A 23468-nucleotide genomic window follows, 5' to 3' on the forward strand; every position below is an offset into this window, starting at 1 on the left:
TTCCTCGTTAGTCCAAAGCTGAGGCACGCCCCCTAGTTGTATAGAACGCCCACAGTGCCATACACACACTCTTCAACACAAGAAACCTTCCCTCCCTCAGACGGATGTGGTCGGGATGCCGTGAGCAGAGATGGAGTCGATGACGCATGCGTAGTTCAATCCTGGCTCTACGCATGCCCCGTAGCGTCGGTCTTGTAGTGTAAGTATTGCGCAGGCGTAGGATGGCATGACGCGGCTGGCGTTGTGAGTAATTGCACATGCGCTGTTGGTGTTCCTCACTCTGGCCTGGCGCGCTCCCTCCTCGCTTGCAGTGTGAGGCGGATTCAATGAGTGGCCGGTGGGGGAGCTGAGAGCGAGGCCCGATCCCAAGGTACAGGTAACCGGGTGGTTAAGCTGCCTTGAATGTTAATGTATCTCGAGCTTTATGGTATGGCTCTTTAAGACTCTCCCTCTGGGTTGTTTGTACTCAGTGCCGGCGTTGTCTGGGCCCTTGGCACGCTCTTTAGGTATTGGGGCCCTTTATCCTCTCACATAGTTACCTAGGCCCTGCATTTATATGCTGGTGCTCCTGGCAGTCCATATACCTCTATGAGGTATTAGCTGTGTGTTCTGAGAGTTCCTGTGTGGAAATTCCAGGAGGTCTGTTAATGTTCTGGGTGTCTATGGGGTCCCATGCGTCAAGGGAAGTCTCTGTATGTTTGTAGGGGCCCATGCTCAGAGCTATATAGGTACATAGGGGCCCATCCCTGCAGGAATAGCTCTATAGGTTCCTGGGGGTCCATTCCTGCTAGAAGACCCCTGGGGGTCCATCCCTGCTAGAAGAGCCCTATGGGTTCCTGGGGGTCCATTCCTGCTAGAAGAGCCCTATGGGTTCCTGGGGGTCCATTCCTGCTAGAAGAGCCCTATGGGTTCCTGGGGGTCCATTCCTGCTAGAAGAGCCCTATGGGTTCCTGGGGGTCCATCCCTGCTAGAAGAGCCCTATGGGTTCCTGGGGGTTCATTCCTGCTAGAAGAGCCCTATGGGTTCCTGGGGGTCCATTCCTGCTAGAAGAGCCCTATGGGTTCCTGGGGGTCCATTCCTGCTAGAAGAGCCCAATGGGTTCCTGGGGGTCCATTCCTGCTAGAAGAGCCCAATGGGTTCCTGGGGGTCCATTCCTGCTAGAAGAGCCCTATGGGTTCCTGGGGGTTCATTCCTGCTAGAAGAGCCCTATGGGTTCCTGGGGATCCATTCCTGCTAGAAGAGCCCTATGGGTTCCTGGGGGTCCATTCCTGCAAGAAGAGCTCTATGGGTTCCTGAGGGCCCGTCCCTGTTGGAAGGAGAGCTCTATGGGTTCCTGAGGGCCCGTCCCTGTTGGAAGGAGAGCTCTATGGGTTCCTGAGGGCCCGTCCCTGTTGGAAGGAGAGCTCTATGGGTTCCTGAGGGCCCGTCCCTGCTGGAAGGAGAGCTTTATGGGTTCCTGGGGGCCCGTCCCTGCTGGAAGAGAGCTCTATGGGTTTCTGGGGGCCTTCTCTGCGCGTCCCAGTGGGGGGGGCCTTTTCCCATGCGGGTAGTGCTCTGTGCGTTCCGGTGGGGGGGGGGGGCTTTTCCCATGCCGGTAGGGCTCTGCACGTTCCAGTGGGGGGGGGCCTATTTCCATGCCGGAAGGGCTCTGCAGGTTTTGGGGGGGGGGGGGCTATTCCGGGAGGGAGAGTTCTGCAGGGGGGGGGGGGGCTTTTCTGGGGGAGCTCTGCAGGTTCCGGGGGGGGGGCTGTTCTGGTGGGGGACTTCTATGTTTTAGAAGTGGGGAGCAGAGGGAAAGAGCCAGAGCCACCACGTCCATGTTGGAAAATAAAGTTCTTGGATGCGAGGGCCACATGAAATGGTTCTAAGTAATTTTCTTCCAAAAGATATTGATTTTAACTTGTATGCAATGAGTGTCAGAAAAAGGCTTATGCTGGCCGTACACTATACGAAAAATCGTTCAAACTCATTTTCGAAAAACCAACACTTGGCTGTGAGAGCAAATGACCGTGCCATCATGTAATGACCGAATAAATAATTTTGTTTTTTGGTAGTTTTTTCACATATACCTAGTGCATACAGTTTGGACTAGAAACACATTAACCTTTCGATATATCGATCAGCAGAAAACGTACAAACTTGTACTTCGTTTTTTCGGCTCTAAATGGTCACAACCGATTCGTGCCCATTAACTGGCTGAAAAAGGAAAGAACTGTCCAAATAACCAAATTGTGGCCGATTTGTCGTATAGTGTATGGCCAGCATTAGTCTTTTAAAGTGGTGTTCCGGCCTCCCCCTCCAAAAATTAAATGTCAGCAGCTACACATACTGTAGCTGCTGACTTTTAATATTAGGACACTTACCTGTCCTGGAGTCCAGTGATGTCTACACCGCAGCTGATGTTGCAGACCGAAGTTCATCACTTTGATTGAAGAACAAAGCTAAAAGAGAGAGAAAAAGAAACATTGTATCCTTTTGAGCAATGTTTTTGATAAACATTGCCGATGTGTTGTCAGATTAGCAAACCTGTCAGATCAGCTAATGGAAGTGACCTTTTCGTCGGCTGATTTACCTAAAATATTTACTGCGCTTGCGTTCTAACTTCCACCGCTAGGCCCCATTCACACACAGTTCCGTTTGTCCGTTTTTCATCCATCCGTTGACTGATGAAAAACGGACAGCAATGCATCTCTATGTATCATCCGTTTTCATCCGCTTCCGTGAATGGATGAATGCCCTATTTTTCATCCGTCAAAAAAACGGATCGAAAGAAAAACGGACAAACGGTCTGGTTTTCTTCCGTTTTTGCATTGGTAGTGGATGTAAAAGAAACGGATGAAAAACTGATACATTTTGACGTGATTGAACTGAACGGACCGTATGTGTGAAAGGGGCCCTAGCAGGTTTGCTAATCTGACAACACCTGCAGTCAGCAAGCGACAGTGGACGTCTTGTTACACCCAGCCAAGTCTTGAATTTCAGGCTCATTATAGCAATAAAGTGAGCACATATGGCTATATACATTATTTTTAAACATGTGCGACTGTTTTGATGTTTAATTTTGAAAGCCTGCACTTGGAAAGTTGTGATGGCAGTCTTTGTACACTGCTCAGCGCCAAACTTAGTCATAAGGCGCCGACAAATATTTTTGGGCACCTTAACTCGGTCGTGGCAAGCCTGTGTTTAAGTCCGATTTAGCAAATTCACTTTATTGCTAGGAGTCTGAAATTAAAGACTTGGCTGGGTGTAACAAGAAGTCCACTGCTGGTGTTATGTCAGATTAGCAAACCTGCTAGCGGTGGAACGCATGCGCAGTAAGTATTTTTCGTAAGTCAGCTGACTGAACATCACTTCCGTTAAATGATCTGACAGGTTTGCTTATCTGACAACACCTGTTGCGTGTTTTTTTCTTGACTGCTGCACATGAAGAGTGGAAAGGCTGGATTAATATCATGAGGGGAGATTGAATCGAGATCACAATTTTTTTTTTTTTTTTTTTTTTAACGATTAATCATGCAGCTCTTGTGGTTTCTTTATACCCTTTAAATGTTTCCCATTAGTATTCTCCACCATCAAAGCATAATGTTTCCCTATAATCCACTCAGTGAATTTTTTTTTTTTTTTGTGTCCCTCTCAGTAAAATGGTGAGACCAACATCTAGAGCAGTGGTTCTCAACTCTGGTCCTCAGGACCCACTATAACAGGCCAGGTTTGCAAGATAACTGAAATTATATATTTTGCAGCTCAGTGATTGCAGTACTCTAGTCTGCATCTCCCCAAGACAATACTTAAAATCTGGCCTGTTAGTGGGTCCTGAGGACTGGAGTTGAGAAACACTGATCTAGAGTTTGGAAACATTTCCACCGTGACATAGCTGCAATTTATAAATATTGTAAGAAGAAATATTATTTTCCAAATGCTACAAGGATGACAAAACGCATCCCTGCATGTCAGAGGTGCCCATAAAAAGGTTAAAATAAAATAAAAATTATGGAATAGGACCAGGATGAAAGTTAACCACTTCAGCCCCGGAAGGTTTTACCTCCTTAAAGCAGAGTTCCGGGCTAAAAAAAATTTGTAAGCTAAAAATACCCCCGGGACAGTCAGGGCTAGTGCATTTAAGCAACAATGGCCTCTGAACTGTCCCCTGTTTCACTTACCTGTAAGAAGAAATACTTGCCTTGAAAATGTCTTGTCCAGTGCTCCCATCTCAGGTGTGGGAAGCTGAAGCCGGAACGTGTTCTCTCTGACATCAGAGTCCCAGAATGCCCTGCTCGTCACCTCCGGTGCAGGCGTGTCATCCCTGAACAACCTCTGGGCATGCCCAGAAGCTGTTCAGCAGGGAATGACGGGCCTGCACCGGAAGTGACGAGTGACTCCGGTGCAGGAGCAGTGACTCCCGGGATTGATGACGCTCATCTCCCATGAGTCAATGCAAGGAGGGAGTGACGTCGTGACCGCGGCCGCAGAGGGAGGAAGAGGAAGGGGAAGGAAGGTAAGTATATTTTCATTAAAAACAAGGTAAGTGAAACAAAAATTTTTTTTAATTATCCCAATTCTTTTTCAGGTTCATCTAAACTAGCGGACGTGCAAAGATAGTTTTTAGGGTGGAACTCCGCTTTAATGACCAGGCCATTTTTTGCGATTTAGCACTGCCTTGATTTAATTGACAATTGGGCGGTCGTACGACACTGTACCCAAATACAACTCATGTCCTTTTTCCCACAAATAGACCTTTTTTTTTTTTTTGCATTTGATCACCCATGCCATTTTTATTTTTTGCGCTGTAAAATAAAAAAGAGCGACAATTTTGAAAAAAAAAACATTTGTCACATTCTGCTATATAACCTTCCCCAAAAAAAAAAAAAATTAAATTTTTTTAACGTTAAGGGGTTAATACTATTGATCCAGGGGTTAAATGTAAGCCTAGGGGAGTGATTCTAACTGGGGGGGGGGGGGGGGGTTGGGCTTTTGAAATGATCATAGAGACATGCGATCCTATAAAGCAGGATCGCATGGTTTCTGTGATCATTGCAGGGAGATGGACGGACAGCTGTGTTTACATCAGCCGTCCATCCTTCTCTGTCAGCGAGGAGAGATCGCCGGTGTTAAGTGGCAATCAGAGCCGCCTGACACCCGCACTGGCTTCCCCGCTGACGATCGGGGGCGGGAGTGCACCACAGGGGGCGCGCACTCGCCCCCTAGTGGCCTCCCACTTCATCGTGACTGCGGCGGACAGAACGGACACATAACTAAAATTTTTGTCATTTCTTTTGGGACCAGTGATATTAATACAGTAATCAGTGCTAAATAATATGCAATGTTACTGTATAAATGACACTGGCAGGGAAGGGGTTAACACTGGGGGTGATAAAGGGTTAAATGTGTTCCCTTTTGCCCTTTTGTGCTTACTTTGTGGGAGGGATGGGTTGGACAGAGGCAGAGAGAGATGTGTGATTCAGCTTTGCTGAATCAGATCTTTCCCTGCCTCTCTGACAGAAAAGCTGCCTTCTTTGTTTACATAAGCGGTCGGCTCTTCTGTCATCCTAGCCGAAGTTTGGGGGGAGGCCGGCAGTGATTGAGCCCGCTCCTACCGCGGTCTGGCTCCTGCTGGGTCTGTGAATCCACTTCTACATAATCATGTAGATCTACATGATTATGCGCACCCGAGCCGCCCTGCCGCAGTAACTGTGTGTGGGGCGGTCAGCAAGTGGTTAAAGTAGCATTTCCCATTCCAGGAACACTTTCTGCCACTTCTGGATTGTTGTGAAGTGTTTCTTCATCAGCAGCATCTTCAAGTAAATAAATGTTACAAACCACTGCCTCCCAAAAATACACAATACCTTAATTTATAGATAAAATGATACCTAAAACAAAATGATTGATTTAAATTTGTAATAACTACTCCACACTTTTTGGTTTTCAAATTTCCACAAATTTTCCATTGTTTGTTTTTTTTTTTTTCTGGAAAAAACTGTGGAAAATGTTTTTCATGGCACCAAAATTTCCAGAAATTTTACATCTCTATTCCGATCCCAGTTGTGAGATTATTATGGACTCAGGAGATAGTAAAGAAAAACATGGAAATTTGCTCTCTGAAGGGATGTATCTGTAAGTTCCTTGGGGGTCCATCCACACCTTAGGATCGCTATATAAATTACTAAGGGACTGTGCCTGATTTGAAATCTGTTTCTGGGGGGCCCATCTCTGCTGGGAAAGCTCTTTAGGTTTCTATGGGGCCCATCCCCTGCTGGGAGAGCTATATAGGTTCCTGGGGGCCCATCCCTGTTGGAACCCTCTATAGGTGTCGGTTCATGGAGTCTGATCCCTTTTGGGAGATCGGTATAGGTTGAGGACCTGGTGTACTATTGCTGGTATGTGGGGATGCTCCATTATGCTTCCATTTTCCAGGATGTGCTGATACTCCTGTTCGTTGAGCTTCTTTGGAGATCACTAAAGGCTCAGGAGCCGTAATGCTTCTGTGGGGTTCATTCCCCTCTTGCATCCCATTTTTGGAATGTAGGGAATGTTCATATGCCCCCATGACAGTGCAAATATGTGGGGATGCTCTGTAGGCATTGGTCTTGTCAGTCTGGATGTCTGTGCATGTTTTTGACTTAAACTCCCATTACCCTTTGTTTACAGCAACATATATCTTGGTGTTTAAGTATGCCCATGAGAGCCCAGTATGCACTAAATTGTTTTGTAAGAGATACAACATTTTTATTCAAAATATACATTAAAAAGGTATCATAACATGTACCATACAACACACAATTAAAATGTACAAATACAGAGCTTTGATGTATGTGATCAATAGTAAGCTGGTCTACGTGTTTCACGGGAGCGCCTGCTTCTTCAGGACTGAATAGATTGAATATAGCAGAACGCTCTGATTGGAAATATCTATTAAGAAAAACAAGAAAACACAGATGACAGAAAATGTACTAATATCTATACATTTGCAATATCTCATTATTATGAATGGTCTACTCTGGTAGAAAGGAAGAGGGGGGATATGCTGCTGTAACAATAGTTCACTTGTACACACAAATGATAATGATAGATGTGAAACTCTTCTGAAGAAAAATAACTTTTGACGGTGGGTAATGTAGTCTATGCCATTGCCACTCGGGTTACTAATGTAAAGCAGAATTGGCACATCAACATCCCTTCCTAAGCAGTCCTTCCTTTTGTCTCTGTGATCATTGCTGCGCCTTGTGTTATGTGACCATCCATTGGAGGGAGTCCAGAGCACTTTTTTTTTTTTTTTTTTTTTTTTTTTTTCTTCAGTAATATTAAGAATTTTACAGCTGTGGATTTCCTAATTGTTTCTCTTAGCTCTTAGTTGGCTGTAGAATATAGGTCTGTTTTTAATGTTCCCTCCTTAATGTTAAGTTGAGTTTATCTGAGGATATGAAGTATGTGGAGGATCAAAGTTATGGTATAGAAAGTGCATTGATTGATGCAATTCTGCTTCTTTTGATTCTGTTCTTTCAGCAGCAGGAGGTGACATTACTGCGCTTGGTGTGACTTTTGTCAGGCTTATGTACCATGGCGACTGAGGAGAAGAAGCCGGAGACTGAAGCATCCAAAACGCAATCCACTCCTTCATCCTCCACAAACCAGAGCAAGGTCTGTCAGGCTTGTGCTTGCACATTAACATTGTGCTTTTTTTATTGAAAGATTACCAAATGTAGCTGTAACATACACAACTGAGTATGTCTCTGACAGCTCAGAAATCACTTGAATGTCTATTTAGTAGTATGACAGGATCCTGTATCTGCACATTTTGAGGGTAACCATTTTTCACATACATCATTGCGAGGGTGGAAAATTGCTTCAGCAGATTGTCGAGAAAGGAGGTAGTAGCAGAGTACCTTCCAGTTTATTAAACACGCATACAGGCAGATCTCAAAGCAGTGGTTCTCAACTCCTGTCCTCAGGACCCACTAACAGGGCAGGTTTGCAAGATAACTTAAAAACATCAAAGGTGATATAATCTGCTGTTCAGTGATTGCAATATTCTAGTCTGCATCTCCCCAAGGTAACGGTAATACCTAAAATCTGTCCTGTTAGTGGCTCCTGAAGACAGGAGTTGAGAACCACTGCAATAAAGAGACATGGTCTATGCAACAAGCTGCTGTTTCAGAGTGATGAACTACAATGATTAGAATTGATCTGGGAATTGAGACATGGGAGATGCAGGTGAGAGAAAACTAAGACCCCCACCCCCCCTCACACCCCATGCGGGCAGTGTGAAATGCCTGCACCAGGCAGACAGACCGAGACTGGAGGGACGGATACCCCCCCCCGTGCACATCACTGACCAATTGCATACTGTCCTGTCCTCACTAACAGTTTCTGCTACCATCGCTGACCGACTGACACGCTGCTGTTGTATCCCCCATCGCTGACCGACTGACACGCTGCTGTCGTATCCCCCATCGCTGACCGACTGACACGCTGCTGTCGTATCCCCCATCGCTGACCGACTGACACGCTGCTGTCGTATCCCCCATCGCTGACCGACTGACACGCTGCTGTCGTATCCCCCATCGCTGACCGACTGACACGCTGCTGTCGTATCCCCCATCGCTGACCGACTGACACGCTGCTGTCGTATCCCCCATCGCTGACCGACTGACACGCTGCCAGGGCCAGTACAAGCATAAGGCTGCTTAAACAGCGTCCTTAGGGGGGTAGTAAAATTAACTCTTGCCTACGTGGACAAATCTTTGCACCGGCCCTGGCGCCACTGCTGGTACCAATCCTGCAGCAGCTGAAAGCTTGTTTCTTTTCTTCCCACCAGCCTTTAGCTGCTGCAGAAGGAAAATACAGTGGATTTGTACAAGTAAATGCTGCCCCTCCTGTCTATGTCCCTTCTGCTGCCCGCCGACTGTGTGCTTCCCTGCACCGCCACCGCCCACCTCCCCCACCCCAGCAACACTGCTGGCTCGCATCCTTTCATCTCCTGACTGCTGCATGGTATCTATTCAGTATGGAGAGTGGGGTTAGGGGCTAGTAAAAAATCAAATTTACTGACCCTTTCCTTTTCTGAATGAACACAGTGAGCAATCGGTATCAATCACTTACCGTGTTCGTTCATAACTGAAGCATAGTAAACCCTTTTCACTATGCTTTCGTTTTGTGAATGAACAGGAGCTTTTATACAGAGCTCCCTGTTGATCCTCAGTGCAGTTGAGGCTGCAGAGAAAGGATGTGAAGAATCTGTGCCCTTAATTCCTTTCTCTGTCTCAACAGTGAGACATCAGGGTTCTGTTTAGACCCCTGAAATTTCAACAAAGCACCCCCCCCTCAGGGCTCCATTTAAAAAAATAAAATAAAATAAAAGAAAATTGTGAAAAATTTATAGACAAAATGAAAGTAAAGAAACACACCATCCCCTTTGCTGGCTGACACTGTCCATTTTTAGGGAAGTCCAAGTTTATATGTTTATATGTTACAGGGACATTTTGTTAAGTTTTCCTAACTGTTAGATCTTGCTAGTTAATTTCTAATTTCATGTTTAGGTAGGTCTCCACCTCTCAAAGGTTGCCTGTCCCTGGTATAGATGCAGCCAGCAGCTGTGGGGTTTTGCTCACACTGGGCTCTATCGCCAGCAGGTGTTGTTGATAGTATCAAAGTGTATATGATATTTAAATGGTCACAGCAGCCTCATTCCAAGTATTATGGATAGAATGTTGGGGGGGTTTGTAGTTTGTTTACATATTAGTCTTAACCAGGAGTTTCATCAGTTGGTGTCAGTCGGGGGGGGGGGGGGGTACAGTTTAGCTATCAGTGCCCAGGGCAAAAATGACAAACTGAGTCTTTGCCCTGGGTGACATACAGTAGCTCACATTTTTGCAAATATTTTATTACCATATTTTCTGGCGTATAAGACGACCCCCAACTTTTCCAGGTAAAATAGAGTTTGGGATATACTACCCCTCTTCCGACGCACACCAAATAAAAAAAACATCACATTTGATTTCAATATGGCCAATATTTCAATATTTGATTTCAAACTATGACCCAATAGTTGGAGGATAATATAATTGGCACGTTTTAACTCAGGAAACAAAATAAAAATGGCCCCTGATCTCAGTGACAGTGTTCTTGCTTTCTGTACACAACCAGCCCTTCCACGTTTTATATACTGTGATCCAGCACCTAGATGCTATCTATGATTAAAAATACCATATGCCCGGGGTATGGAAAAAAGAGATGGAGAGAGAGAGAGGCGATGTGACCAGAAAAACATGCCTCTTTCACCTGTCTTGCCCGCCATTGTATCCTGTTACCGTAACTTCTTCTCTGCCTCTCAGATCTCGCACATGCGCGCCTGCACGGCTTTACTGCAGTCCTCGGGAGCGAGACGCAGAGAAGGAGGTACGGAAATAGGATACAAGGTGGGGCCAGACGGGTGAAAGAGGCATACCATAGTCTCTGAGACTGGGCTGGGAAGCAGGGAGAGCCAATCCAAGCAGGCATACCGTGGCCCTTTTTGAGTCCGTACCCCCCCCCCCCCCACTGCACAGTTCAGTCGGCTCCGAAGTTTCAGCATCCGCCCTATAAGACGATACCCGGCGTATAAGACGACCCCCGACTTTTGAGAAGATTTTCCTGGGTTAAAAAGTCGTCTTATACGCCGGAAAATACGGTATATCTTCATGTGACAACACTGAAGAAATTACTTTGCTACAGTGTAAAGTAGTGGGTGTACAACTTGTGTAATTGTGCTGTTCCCTCAAAATAACTTAACACACAGCCATTAATGTCTAAACCGCTGGCAACAAAGTGAGTATACCCCTAAATCGAAAATCTCCAAATTGGGCCATTTTCCCTTCCCAGTGTCATGTGACTCGTTAGTGTTACAAAGTCTCAGGTATTAATGGGGAGCAGGTATGTTTAAATTTGGTGTTATCACTCTCACTCTTACTCGTCACTGGAAGTTCACATGGCACCTCATGGCAAAGAACTCTCTGAGGATCTGAAAAAAAGAATTGTTGCTCTACATGAAGATGGCCTAGGCTATAAGAAGATTTCCAAGACCCTGAAACTGAGCTGCAGCACGGTGGCTAAGACCATACACCGGTTTAACAGGACAGGTTCCACTCAGAACAGGCCTCGCCATGATGGACCAAAGAAGTTGGGGGCATGTGCTCAGCATCAAATCCAAAAGTTGTCTTTGGGAAATAGACATCCAGTAAATCCCCCTCCATTGCGGGGCTTACGTTCCGGACCCACCCACGAAAAGTGAAAATCCACGAAATAAAGTCCTCATTTAAACACATAAAAGATACTGAGACACAGAGCAATGGCAAACACAAAAATATTTAACAATGATTTAATTAGTAAAATAATAGGTCTTACAGGAAAAAAAACGCAATATAATGGGACCACAAAAACTGAACCGCGATATAACGGGGGTTTACTGTTTTAGTGCTGCCAGCATGCCAGCATTGCTGCAGAGGTTGAAGGAGTGGGGGGTCAGCCTGTCGCTGCTCAGACCATACACTGCATCTAATTGGTCTGCATGGCTGTTGTCCCAGAATGAAGCCTCTTCTAAAGATGATATGCAAGAAAGCCTGCAAACAGTTTGCTGAAGACAAGCAGACTAAAGACAAGAAGAATTACTGGAACCATGTCCTGTGGTCTGATGAGACCAAGATATACTTATTTGGTTCAGAAGGTATCAAGCATGTGTGGTGGCAACCAGGTAAGGAGTACAAAGACAAGTGTGTCTTGCCTACAGTCAAACATGCTGGTGGGAGGAGTGTCATGGTCTGGGGGCTTCATAAGTGCTGCCGGCACTTGGGAGCTACAGTTTGAGGGAACCATGAATGCCAACATGTACTGCGACATACTGAAGCAAAGCATGATCCCCCTCCCATTTGAGACTGGGCCGCAGGGCAGTATTCAAACATAACGACTCCAAACACACCTCCAAGATGACCACTGGCCTGCTAAAGAAGCTGAGGGTAAAGGTGATGGACTGGCAAAGCATGTGTCCAGACCTAAACACTATTGAGCATCTGTGGGACATCCTCAAATGGAGGAGCGCAAGGTCTCTAACGCCCACCAGCTTTGTGATGTCGTTATGGAGGAGTGGAAGAGGACTCCAGCAGCAACCTGTGAAGGTCTGGTGAACTCCATGCCCCAGAGGGTGAAGGTCTGGTGAACTTCATGCCCAAGAGGGTTAAGGCAGTAGTGGAAAATAAGGGTGGCCACACAAAATATTTACACTTTGGGCCCAATTTGGACATTTTAACTTGGGGTTGTATTCACTTCTGTTGCCAGCAGTTTAGACATTAATGGCTGTTATTTTGAGGGGACAGCAAATTTAGTTATACAAGCTGTACATTCACCACTTTACATTGTCGCAAAGTGTCATTTCTTCAGTGTTGTCACATGAAAAGATATAATATATGTACAAAAATGTGAGTGGTGTGCTCACTTTTGTGACCTACTGTAATGTCTTGCTTCACCACTGATTGCAGGTATGCCTCAATGTATCCTTAAACGTGAGATTGTCGACCTGTACAGCCCACTCTAGCCGTCCTTTTCACAGGAACTAGTGGTCTTAGGTGTGTGTGTGTATTTACATTTTTTTTTATTAGAATTTTTAAGAAAAACCACCTTTTGCCATTTGGATTGTATTATCTGTTCTTTGAACAGGTTGTGTAGTAATACTTGTTTTATCTTCATTTCAGCCAGCTCCAGTAAAACCTAATTATACTCTAAAGTTCACATTAGCTGGGCATACCAAGGCTGTGTCATCTGTCAAGTTTAGCCCCAACGGGGAGTGGCTGGCCAGCTCATGTAAGGACCTTCATATTTATCAGGAAAGCTTGATTGTACTGCTGTTTTTAAACCTAGTGATATTATGAAGAGAAGTAAGGTAAAGATGGGTAACCTAAAGTTAAATGATCAAAATGTAAGATTTTATTTGGATGTTACTTGTACTTGTTCTTGGGAACTTTCACCTTTTAAGCACTCCATTTGTTTTAGTCGTCCTGGATTATGGTTTTCCCTCTTTCTGTTAACCTTGGCCTGTAGGACCGTGCAAAATTCTCCCCACTGGACAAACCTCTAGGCTTTTAGATGAGATTTGATCAGCATTAGGTTATTAAATAGAACCTGTCAGATCATAACGCTGTATTAACAAACACCCTAAAAGCGCATAAGTACACGGTCATAGATACATTTCTGTTAGCCTGGGAAGCCACTTGATAGATGCCTTGACTTTTGCACTGACTTCCAACTAAGCCACACTACTGCTATTCAGCTTAGATTCTTAATTACGAGTATAGTAGGGGCAAAAGGCAAGGTATGTGTCCAGAATCTTGAGGATCCCCAGGCTCACAGGGACAAGGTTAGGACTTTTTTTTTTTTTTTATGTTAAGCACTTTTGTAAAATTTTTAGTTGACCTAACACAGATTAATTTTCAACTACTTTTGGGGCACCTTTCTATATCCCAGACCTGGTGGAACCTGGGTTAAAAGTGATTTCTTCCCTTATTTCTCACACGGATGCTAATATGTAAATAATTCTTTAACACCTTCCTGCCCAGCCTATAGCAGAATGGTATAATGGTAATATTTATTGAGCATTGGTCTACTGCTCACAGTATATTTTTCAGTGTTGCATATCGCTACATTTTCTGGTTCATCTAATTATTTTCTCATCGTACCAACATGCACTTTTTGCACCATGTCACTTTAATGTGTCAAGTTATATTTTTAGCTGTAAACCTACATTGGGTAATTTTAAACACCTGTTTCAGGCAGCTCCCCCCACCAGGGGCTATATATTGAAGGTAGGCTGCAGCCAGTTTAGTTTTATCCATAGCGCGGATTTCTTGCTTTTTCGTTTATAGCAGAATGGTGGCCAGGCAGGGGCTTTATTCTGACTGGACGTCATAACGTCTTTCAGAGCAGACCGCTGGTGCGCAGCGCGGCAGTCTGTGGTGCTGTGTGTTTCTCAGACACACCGCATCACCAATCTCAGTAAAGAACCTATGAAGTTGGCTCTTTATTGTGATAAGCTGTCCAATCACAGCTGATCAGTGTACAAAGGAAATGCCGGTTATCGGCTTTCCTCTCCTCACACTGACAGTGCGTGAGATCTTCCTCATCGATCATGCCAATCATTGCAGCCTATCAGTGCTCATCAGTGTACATCCGTGAAGGAGAAAAAATTTATTTACAAAATTTTATAACCAAATCTAAAAATTTTTTTTTTTTTTATCTGTTTTTGATCTTTTTATGTATGTTTAGTGAAAAATAAAAAACCCAGTGGTGATTACCACCAAAAGAAAGCTCTGTCTCCAAAAAATAATTTAGTTTGTGTACAGCATTGTATGACTGTGCAATTGTCATTGGAAGTGCAGCAGCACTGAAAGCTGAAAATTGGCCTGGGCTGGAAAGGGGTGAAAGTGCCCAGTATTGAAAGTGGTTAAAAAGAAAATGTTTCTCTTTCCTTTATTGATGGACACAGCTCCTGATATTCTTAACCATTGGGTTATACTGCTCCTACAGGAGTAGGACACTAGGCAGAAAAGTGTCTGGCTATGCCTGTGGGCAGTCCCAGGGGGTATACTCCCTCTCTCTGATATAGGTACCCAGTTTTTTTTTCTTTTTTTTTTTTTTTTTCTGCCTGGTCAGGAGTAAGGACCCAGTCAATTGTTGGGATCTCCTGGTTCTGGCAAAATTTTCTTCTTTAAAAAGATGTTTTTTTTTCTGCTGGTTTTTCCTGTGAGATCTACAATCAACTGCCGGACTGGGCGACTGGCTGGATAATCTAGATCAAGTGGTCACCCCAGTCTGGCCAGCGAGCACTCGCAGACCTCAGCTTCGCTAGTTCGGCCACGACATAACCGTACTAGACTGGGGCTGGCCTGCAGGTTAAACGCCTCGCAAGGTTGCATATGACTGGGGGTCTCGGCCCGAGTCACAGCGTTCCTCTTTGCTATCAGACCCACATTTCAATGGCGTGGGGCTCTGTCTGGAGCGGTGCCCGTCTGGTTCCTGGTATGGTGAGTAGCTGTCTCCCCCTGAGGGTTTTGGGGTGGACATGGGTCCCTCCTTGGGATGGTCAGATCCCCCTGGTTCCCCTCCTTCCGCCCCCCTTCATCTGTTTCCCTTTCCTACCCCCCCCCCCAACTTATGCTTGGGCTGTGTGGGTGGTCTGGTCAACCTCCTGTGGTGGGGGTACGGCGCTATGCTGGCTATGGGGCGGCTGTGCGGGGAGTTGTACCTGGTGGGGGCTCCTGCCAGGTCCCCCCGTCCTGCCTTGAGGCCTAGGGATCCCTCCTGGGTCTCTGGGAGCCTCATGATGCTGCCATTTTCTTGTAGCCTTTGTGCTGCAATGAACGGTGGCCATGTTTTTGTAGTCTGGTGGCCATTTTGCAGTGGTTTGCCATATAAAACAGCGGCGGCCATAGCAGTGGAGCCCTATGAGCGGCGATTTCAGCGATGGGAGCCCCTCCTCATCCCCCTGGTGCTGACTTCTGGTTTCTTTCCTTTCCGGATCACCGTACATAAGTGCAGATTCTCCTAGTGGCTGCGGTGCCTGGTTTCTGCAGGGTTGTGAGTCTGGCTGGGTCCTCTCCCTCTCTGCTGAGGATTGATTGAGGCTCTGTGACTGGCAACCGGGTGTGCTGCCAGAGCGGTGGGGGGTGTCCCTCAGTGTCTTTGACACTTTTTGTGGGGCCCCCCTGGTGACTCATGGAGTCTTTGGAGCACATCTCCCCACCTGATACCCTCTGTGAGGCCGCAGGGCGCTCCGGGTCCCATCCACTCATCGACGCACTGACGTCAGTCCTGGAGTCCTGGTTGGAGTTAGCTTTTGGTCAACATGCTGGCAAAAAAAAGTGCCCCCTGCCATATCTGTCCCCTCAGATCCTGAATCCAGATTGTGAAAAAATCTTCCGGGGCTTAAGTGGTTAAGACTGCTTAGGGACGTCCCAATGGTTAAGAATATAAGGAGCTATGTCCGTCAGAGAAAATGAGATTTTTGACTTACCGTAAAACCCATTTCTCTGATGTTCATTGAGGGACACAGCACCCACCCCTCTGTGGACTTGAAGTTGTATTTTCTGACACTGCTTGTAACCAAACTGGGTACCTATAGCGCAGAGAGGGAGTATACCCCCCTGGGACTGCCCATAGTAGCCTGCCTTTTTTTATTTCTGTCTAGTGTCCTACTCCTGTAGGCGGCAGTGTCACCCAATGGTTATGAATATCATGAGCTGTGTCAGACAAACATCAGAGAGATGGATTTTATGGTAAGTCAAAAATCCCGTCTTTTGCACAAAAACCATATTTCAATAATCTGATATAGGTGTCCTTTTGTTGTAAGATTTTCTTTTTCTTTCAGCGGCTGACAAACTTATCAAAATATGGGGTGCATATGATGGCAAGTTTGAGAAGACGATTTCTGGGCATAAGCTGGTAAGTGTGTTACTTTTCCCCAGCTCTGTGCTGTTTTTGTAGCTTTTCATAAGTCGTCTGGCGTGACCCATACTCTAGGGAAACTTGCTTCATGTAAATGGTAATTTTAAATCTGTTTAGTGCAATAATTCCTGACAGGCCAACAATTAGAAGGTCCGCTCCTCCCAAGAGACCACCTAGCTTGTGAGTAAATAACAGTTATATTATTTCTCAGGTTATTGTCTTTGTGGTTATTTCAGGGTATATCAGATGTTGCCTGGTCTTCAGATTCCAATCTCCTGGTGTCAGCTTCAGATGACAAAACTTTAAAAATCTGGGATGTCAGCTCGGTGAGTTCCTCTTTAAACTTTCACTTAGGACTTACAACTACATTAATTTGCTAAAGTACTATATATAAATAAGTAGACTTTTGTAAAAAGAAAAAATAAAGGTTTCTTGGCAGTTTTCAGTCACAAAGGACAGGGAAAGTAAGCAATTCAAACAATTTTTACTTTTTTTTTTTTTTCTTTTCCCCTCATTCCAGAGTTTTTATTAGCTTTGAAATGGGCATAAGTAACCACATGTGAAAAAAAGGGGTATTGATACCAAAACTGCGCAAATGGTGTATAAATGTAAATAAATAGTGAGTATTAATGTGGAATTTCTCCCACACTGTCCGCTGCTACATAAACGTGAAAACGTGATAATGGTGAATAGAAAGAAATAGTAGCGCTCAACAGAATAAAAAACAATTACATCAAATCAATATCGTGCAAAAAAATCATGCAACATAAAGTCTCTGGTGTCCAAAGCAATTGGATAAATCAATCGGACCAATAAAAAAGACAGGCTTGATGGGGTGGTTCTTTAGCAAAGCCTTCACCTCCACACGATCACCCAGTGAGATATAAGTATATACCGCTTACCAGATCCACTGGACCCCTTAATTACAGGGGGTCAAACACGCTGTGTATTCCAAATGAACTCTAGTGCATCTCGTTTCCATAGATGTACATCACCACAGCCAAAAACGATGCCAAAATCAGAAAACCAAGCCATAGATAGGGACAAAAGCATAATCTCATGGTGCAGTATTTCTTAAAAATCAGTCATTTATTAAGATAAATTGCACTTACTACACATTGATAGGTAAAAAGCCTTCGGTTTTAGAGATCGTTTGCTGGGGATGGGAGACGCCGCTCCACGCTGCGCTCCTCAGACCTCAGACCCGGAAGTGTATGGTCTCACGTTCCCGACGTACGTTTCGTCAGTCACGGCTGACGTCATCAGGGGATCATGTGACCGTACCTTTTATTTTCTGGCGTATAATACCACCCCCCTAATTTTCAAGTTAAAACATAGGTTTTGGGCTATACTCGCTGTATAAGGCTACCCCCCCCCCCCTTCCAAAGCAAGGCAACACAATTGAAAAACATCAGATTTCTCAGATCTCCCATTGATCCCCAAGGTTTGGACTTAACACCCTACACATAAACTTATGTTCTTATTCTGGCTGTACTTTAATCATGAGTTTTTTTTCTTTTCGTTTTTTCTATTATTGAAAGCTTTGCATTCAATAATAGAATACATCGTTGACCGTGATTGGCTCAGCACGGTATACTGTATGTAGCCGAAGCTACGGTACATACAGGATTCCCGCACAAGCCAGCGCCTTCAGATTACATCTACCGGTAATACTTGGGGTACCTTGGAGATATTATACTCGACGTATAAGAAGACCCCCCCCCCCCCCCCGCCCCTTCTTCTTCTTTCATCCCCCCTATTCCCCCCCCTTTTAATGTCAATTTTTTATAAGGCAAGGTGATGTTTGTCAGCTTTCCAGTCTGGATATCTGGGGGGGAGTTTGCCTCATCCATAATTTAACTATCGTTTTTCGAGAAGAGAAAAGCGTTTGCAGAAAAATTTGTGTTTATCGGCATCCGGAAAGATTCCTAGTAAACAGAATTTGGGGTCCAAGGTTAAGGGAGAAGCCCTGCGTGTAAGGGCAGGAACTTAGGAGGTGGTAGAACGTGCCTGGTGCCAATTGGCACATTAGGCAGGTAGGCCAGCCGTGATTGAATTTAACTATTCTCGCACGAGTGAGGTACGTGCAATGCAAAATATACATTTGAGTCAGCCTATCAGACAATTTAGGTGAGACCGCTTTACATGTGTCCGGTGCCTCACCCCAGTCATCATCCGCCAGGCTCCCTAGGTCCCCTTCCCAGCGCGTTTTAACCTCCATAGGCTAATTTCATTGTATGTAACATGTTATAAAATATAGAGATTACTTTCTGGCGGTCCTCGCTTTTGACCATCTCCAATGAGAGGATTGCAGGAGACGCGGGGCATAGTTTGGGAACTGAGCATGTATAGCGTGCCGGACCTGTAGGAACCAGAAAGCATACGATTAGGTGGAGTAAATTCCACTTTCAGGGCATCAAACGTTTTCAACGAGCACCCAGATGGTAAGTGTGAGAGGTAATAAATTCCCCCACGGCACCATATCTCTGAGTCAGGTACTGTTAGAATTTCTTGGAGCGTTCTGTTATGCCAAAGGGGAGTGTAGTCATTGTGTGCAGGTATGTCTTATTTGACAGAGGCCAGTCTCCAAATCTGCCTGTAGTGATGCAAGAGGGAACCATGTCCACCTGTCCCGGTGTCACCGTCAGGTCTCGGGCCTATAGCACAGATAGGGTCCACTGTCAATTAAGCCCATCTGGGACATAAGAGTAGGGTGAAGCGTATTTTGTCAGTCTTATCTATATGAAATAATTGGGATGCTAAGTAATACAAGCTGAAGTCCGGCAAGGCCGTGCCGGCCAAGTCAGTGGGATTTTTAAGCAGACGCCATGCCAATTTATGCCTATTTCCCCAAACAAATGGATTAAGAATTGCATCTGTATTAAAATATTTCAATGGTAAATACACCGGAGTGTGCCACAATACATATAGAATTTTAGGAAGGAGTATCATTTTGATAAGGTTATACGACCCAGCACACCAAGAGGGGGACGGGCCCATATTTGCGTTTTGGATTTGATCATGGAAAAGAGGTTCTATGTTGAAGGGAACATAATCAGTGGATGCCCTGGTTATGTGCACTCCAAGCTATTTGATACTGCTGACTCTCTGGAGGGGCAACTGGGTCTGTAATTCAGTTTGAGGGGCAAGATCAAGCGGGAGAATCTGACTCCCCCCCCCCCCCCCCCCCCCCCAGTTGATCTTAAGCCCGGAAAATGGGCCAAAATGTTAAATTGTACGCAGTGCCTCAGCCAGAGAAGGGCCCGAGTCTGCTAGATATAGCAGGGTGTCGTCTGCATACATACATCAATTTTCTTCTTCTTTCTTCTTCCCTGATGGATATTGCAAGAGGTTCTGTGGCCAGAGCATATAGTAGAGCGGACAGGGGGAAGCCCTGCCTGGTGCCTCTAGTCAATTCAAGTGTGTCGGATAGCCATCCGTTAGCTGCAACCCTTGCAACAGGGGCCTGAAACAACAAATGGATCCACCTAAAAGTTGGGGCTAAAGCCATAGCATGCCAGGCACTTCCATAAGTAGCTCCACTCTACCGAGTCGAACACCTTGGCAGTGTCAAACGTCACCACTACCCTCTCCCCAGTATTGTCATAATGGGCTTTTGTATTTATAGTTTCCTTAGTTTTCCACCTGAAGCAGTAAGATAGGTCTGCATGATTCGGGGAAGCTCCAATCCTTACCCGGTTTGGGAATGAGCACAGTAACAGCCTCTCTCATGGAGGGAGGTAGGGTGAGGTTTTCAAAAAGGGGAGTATAAAAGGCCAGCAATTGGGGTGCAAGGGTCTCACAGTAATGAGTACCCAATGGGCAGGCCATCTGAGCCAGGGGCCTTGGTTCTAGGAAAGCTGGCTATTGCAGTAACTATCTCCTCGGTCGCTAAAGGTGCTTTAAGGGTTTCCACCTGGGCAGGGGTCAATTGTGAAATGGCGAGATCGTCCAGAAATCGATCAATAGGTGTTGGGAGAGGTAGTGATGGTATATAGGGAACTAAAAAAAGCACAAAACCTATCCGTTACTACCTGGGGGTCTGAGGCCATCCCACCTGCTGAATCTTGCAGGGAGATCAACACTGGAGGTCTATCCTCACTGTGTGCCATGCATGCCAATAGTTTGTCCGCCCTTTTGCCGTGTACAAACAGCTTCTGCCTGGAAAAGAGCTTTTTTCTAGATAGCTCGTACTGCAATTGGTTAACTACCCGAGTTTGCAATTTAAGACGGGAGTCATATATGACGGGTCTCATATTGTTCCGCGAGGGAAAGTTCCTCTAGTACCCTGTCCGATTTTTTTTTTAGCTGCGGTAGTTTTAACCACTTTACCACCGGAGGATTTTGCTGTCTTACGTCCAGGCCACTTTTTGCGATTCGGCACTGTGCGAATTTAACTGACAATTGCGCGGTCATGCGACGCCGTACCCAAACGAAATTTACGTCCTTTTTTTCCCACAAACAGAGCTTTTTTTTTTTTTTTGGTGGTATCTGATCCAAACTAGATTCCCCGACGATCGGGGAAGAGCGGCGGCGATCGCCGCCGCTCCTCCCCTGGCGCGACCCTCCGGCAGCGCGCGTGCCGCCCACAAGGGGCGGAGTCCAGCGACGTAGGTCTACATCGCTGGACGATAACGAGCCACATTGCTGCAGTAGCAGCAATGTGACTGGAGGTAAAGTGGTTAAGTCCAGTTATACGAGTTATTAGAGTGGCTCGTACATGGAGTTTAAAGGAGTCCCAGATTTTCGCAATTGAGGCCGAGTGGGCATTGTCACGGGTAGTAACGTTCTCTGTCAGAGTCCATCTGGTCATCGTTCTGGTAGCAATAACAGCCAGAACGGGTTCAGTCGGCAGGTCCGCGGCGGTCGGTCAGCAGGGACAGTCAATGACATCCAGTAGGGGCTGGGATCTGAAATGAGTCTAGGCCAAAAGGCTGCCTCCAACAGGCGAGGTACTAAGATCTGTGACAGAAAAATAAGTCTATACGGGACATGGTGTCGTGGGTGGAGGAGAACGACGAGTACGCTCTGGCATCAGCATGTTTAGTCCTCCATGAGTCAACCAGACTGAAGACAGCCTGGCAAACCTGGTAGGAGGAGAGGACGTTAAGGTCGGAGCAGGGTATTGAGCCCTATCCAGAGCAGGATTCAGCGTGGCGTTAAGTCACCTAGGCAGGGATGGATGTTGTGCCATACAGTCAAAACCTTCAGTTAATACTGTCCTACAAAATGGAGGTGGTACATAATATGCCATCAACAAACTGCCCCGCCATAAATCTTGGCGTGTAAAAAAACATAACGACCCTGCGGGTCTGAGCACAGGTCACATTATTCAAAGTGCAGGGTTTTAGACACCAGTAATGACACCCCTCTTGCGTGTGGTATACATTGAGTGATATGCCCAGCCAATCCAGGGGCGTCTGAGAGCCAGCTGCAAGCGGCCGTCTAAATGTCTCAACAAGAACCATGATGTCAGCACTTTGTTTTTTTAAGGTAGGACGGGACGCCTGTGCGTTTGACCTGGTCTCCCAACCCTCTGACGTTCCAAGTCAGGAACTTTAGACGTCATGGTGGAGTGTAATAATGGTGATGCAGAATTGAGCGGGTAGTATTTCAGGGTCACACAAGACGGGGCCATCGCCTCACCCGGCCGGGTAGGTCCCCTAGGTGTCAAAATCAGCAGGAATAGACTGAACAGAGCACTGTGCAAGCAATAACATTTGCACTGAACACACTGTACTTTTGATATAACATGCCCAGCACCGACCCCAACTGGTGTGTGGGCATAGTCCCATAACTAAATGGTAACTTGCAGTTGAAGTGAGGCAAACGGCTCACTCAAGCGTAACGGGAACAAAGGGAGAACCTGGATCGGGGTCCAAGCAGGAGGTGCTGCTGAGAAACAATTGCATAGGCCTTCACAGTCCAGTGGGGCAGGCAGCATAACAAACCTAAGTCCGTAGCCCATGTCTCCTTGGTAATGAAGGGGGGGAGCGAAACTTCACGGACTTGCGTGTCTCCTTATAGTATGACTCCAGTAATGCACGGGAGCAATTCAGTAGTAAACGGTCGTAGCCTGAAAGGCTGGTGTAGCATAGCCATAGCAGGAGAGGCAGGTTTGGTAGGCCTCGCCAGGGAAATAGTGATGTAAAGTGTCTTCAATGGAGAGACGGGTACCTCAACAGTCGCTGTAGCTCAGTAGTAAACACATGTGAGCGGATACAACCCGCCGTCACAGCAGGAGGTAGTGATGGAAAAGAAAAACCAGGGGTGAGGGACACGCATGGTTTACTGGAAGGATTGAAAAAAGAGGCCCGACAGATTAAGCACGGTACCTGAGAAAAGGCAGGAGTGAAGAGGCATGCAGTCCTTGGTAGGACCACGTAGTCGCATGATGCTCTGTTAGTCAGTACCTCTCCTGGCGCTATACCGAATTTCCAATCAAGTGATGGCATCTTCAGGTGATTCAAAGAAAATGGCGCGGTTATCCTCTTCCACTGGAAGGCTAGCAGGAAACGGCATAGAATATTTAAGGTTTTTGATGCGCAGCCGTCTCTTGGCCTCCGCAAAGCTTTGTCTGCGCTTTTGCACTTCGGTAGAGAAGTCAGTGAAGATAGCCACTTTAACATTGCCGATGGGTATATTTCCCTTCACCCGTGCCATACGGATGGTCCTTATAATTCAGCAATTTTGCAATAAACGTACGCGGTGGAGCACCCTATGGAGATGGCCTAGCAGGCATGCAGTGTGCCCTTTCAACAGCGAACACAGCCGAGAAGGCCTCCCTGCCATATGTTGTAATAAGTAGTTGTTCCAGGAAAGAAGTTGGGTCCTTTCCGCCAACCCCCATCTCTCCGTCACGGTTCCCCCCGTCCTCATCCGGGCCATCCCTCTCGGACCTGCGGAATGCATCCAGCTTGGCTGCTGCCTCCAATTTGGACTTTGGAGGAGCCATATTAGCAATATGGCACAGCAGGTCTGGTGGCAAGGGGCATCGGAGTAGAAAT

The 23468-nt window shown here is 46.0% G+C and overlaps 1 protein-coding gene across 2 annotated transcripts in view; it reads left to right on the forward strand.

The window, feature by feature from the left end:
* Window positions 1–221: 221 nt before the first annotated feature.
* The window catches only part of WDR5 (WD repeat domain 5), a 108306-nt gene continuing 85059 nt past the window's right edge, over window positions 222–23468 (forward strand). The window contains exons 1-5 of one of the 2 annotated variants that reach the window (XM_082264326.1): window positions 222–376; window positions 7501–7635; window positions 12717–12825; window positions 16385–16458; window positions 16698–16787. In XM_082264326.1, coding sequence (XP_082120452.1) covers window positions 7555–7635; window positions 12717–12825; window positions 16385–16458; window positions 16698–16787 — 354 coding nt within the window. In that variant the 5' untranslated portion in view covers window positions 222–376; window positions 7501–7554. The remainder of the gene's footprint in view (window positions 377–7500; window positions 7636–12716; window positions 12826–16384; window positions 16459–16697; window positions 16788–23468) is intronic. The other variant, XM_082264327.1, reaches the window with a different exon arrangement.

The sequence above is a fragment of the Pelophylax lessonae genome (assembly GCF_965119305.1).
Source record: "Pelophylax lessonae genome assembly, chromosome: 7".
Lineage (NCBI taxonomy): Eukaryota > Metazoa > Chordata > Amphibia > Anura > Ranidae > Pelophylax > Pelophylax lessonae.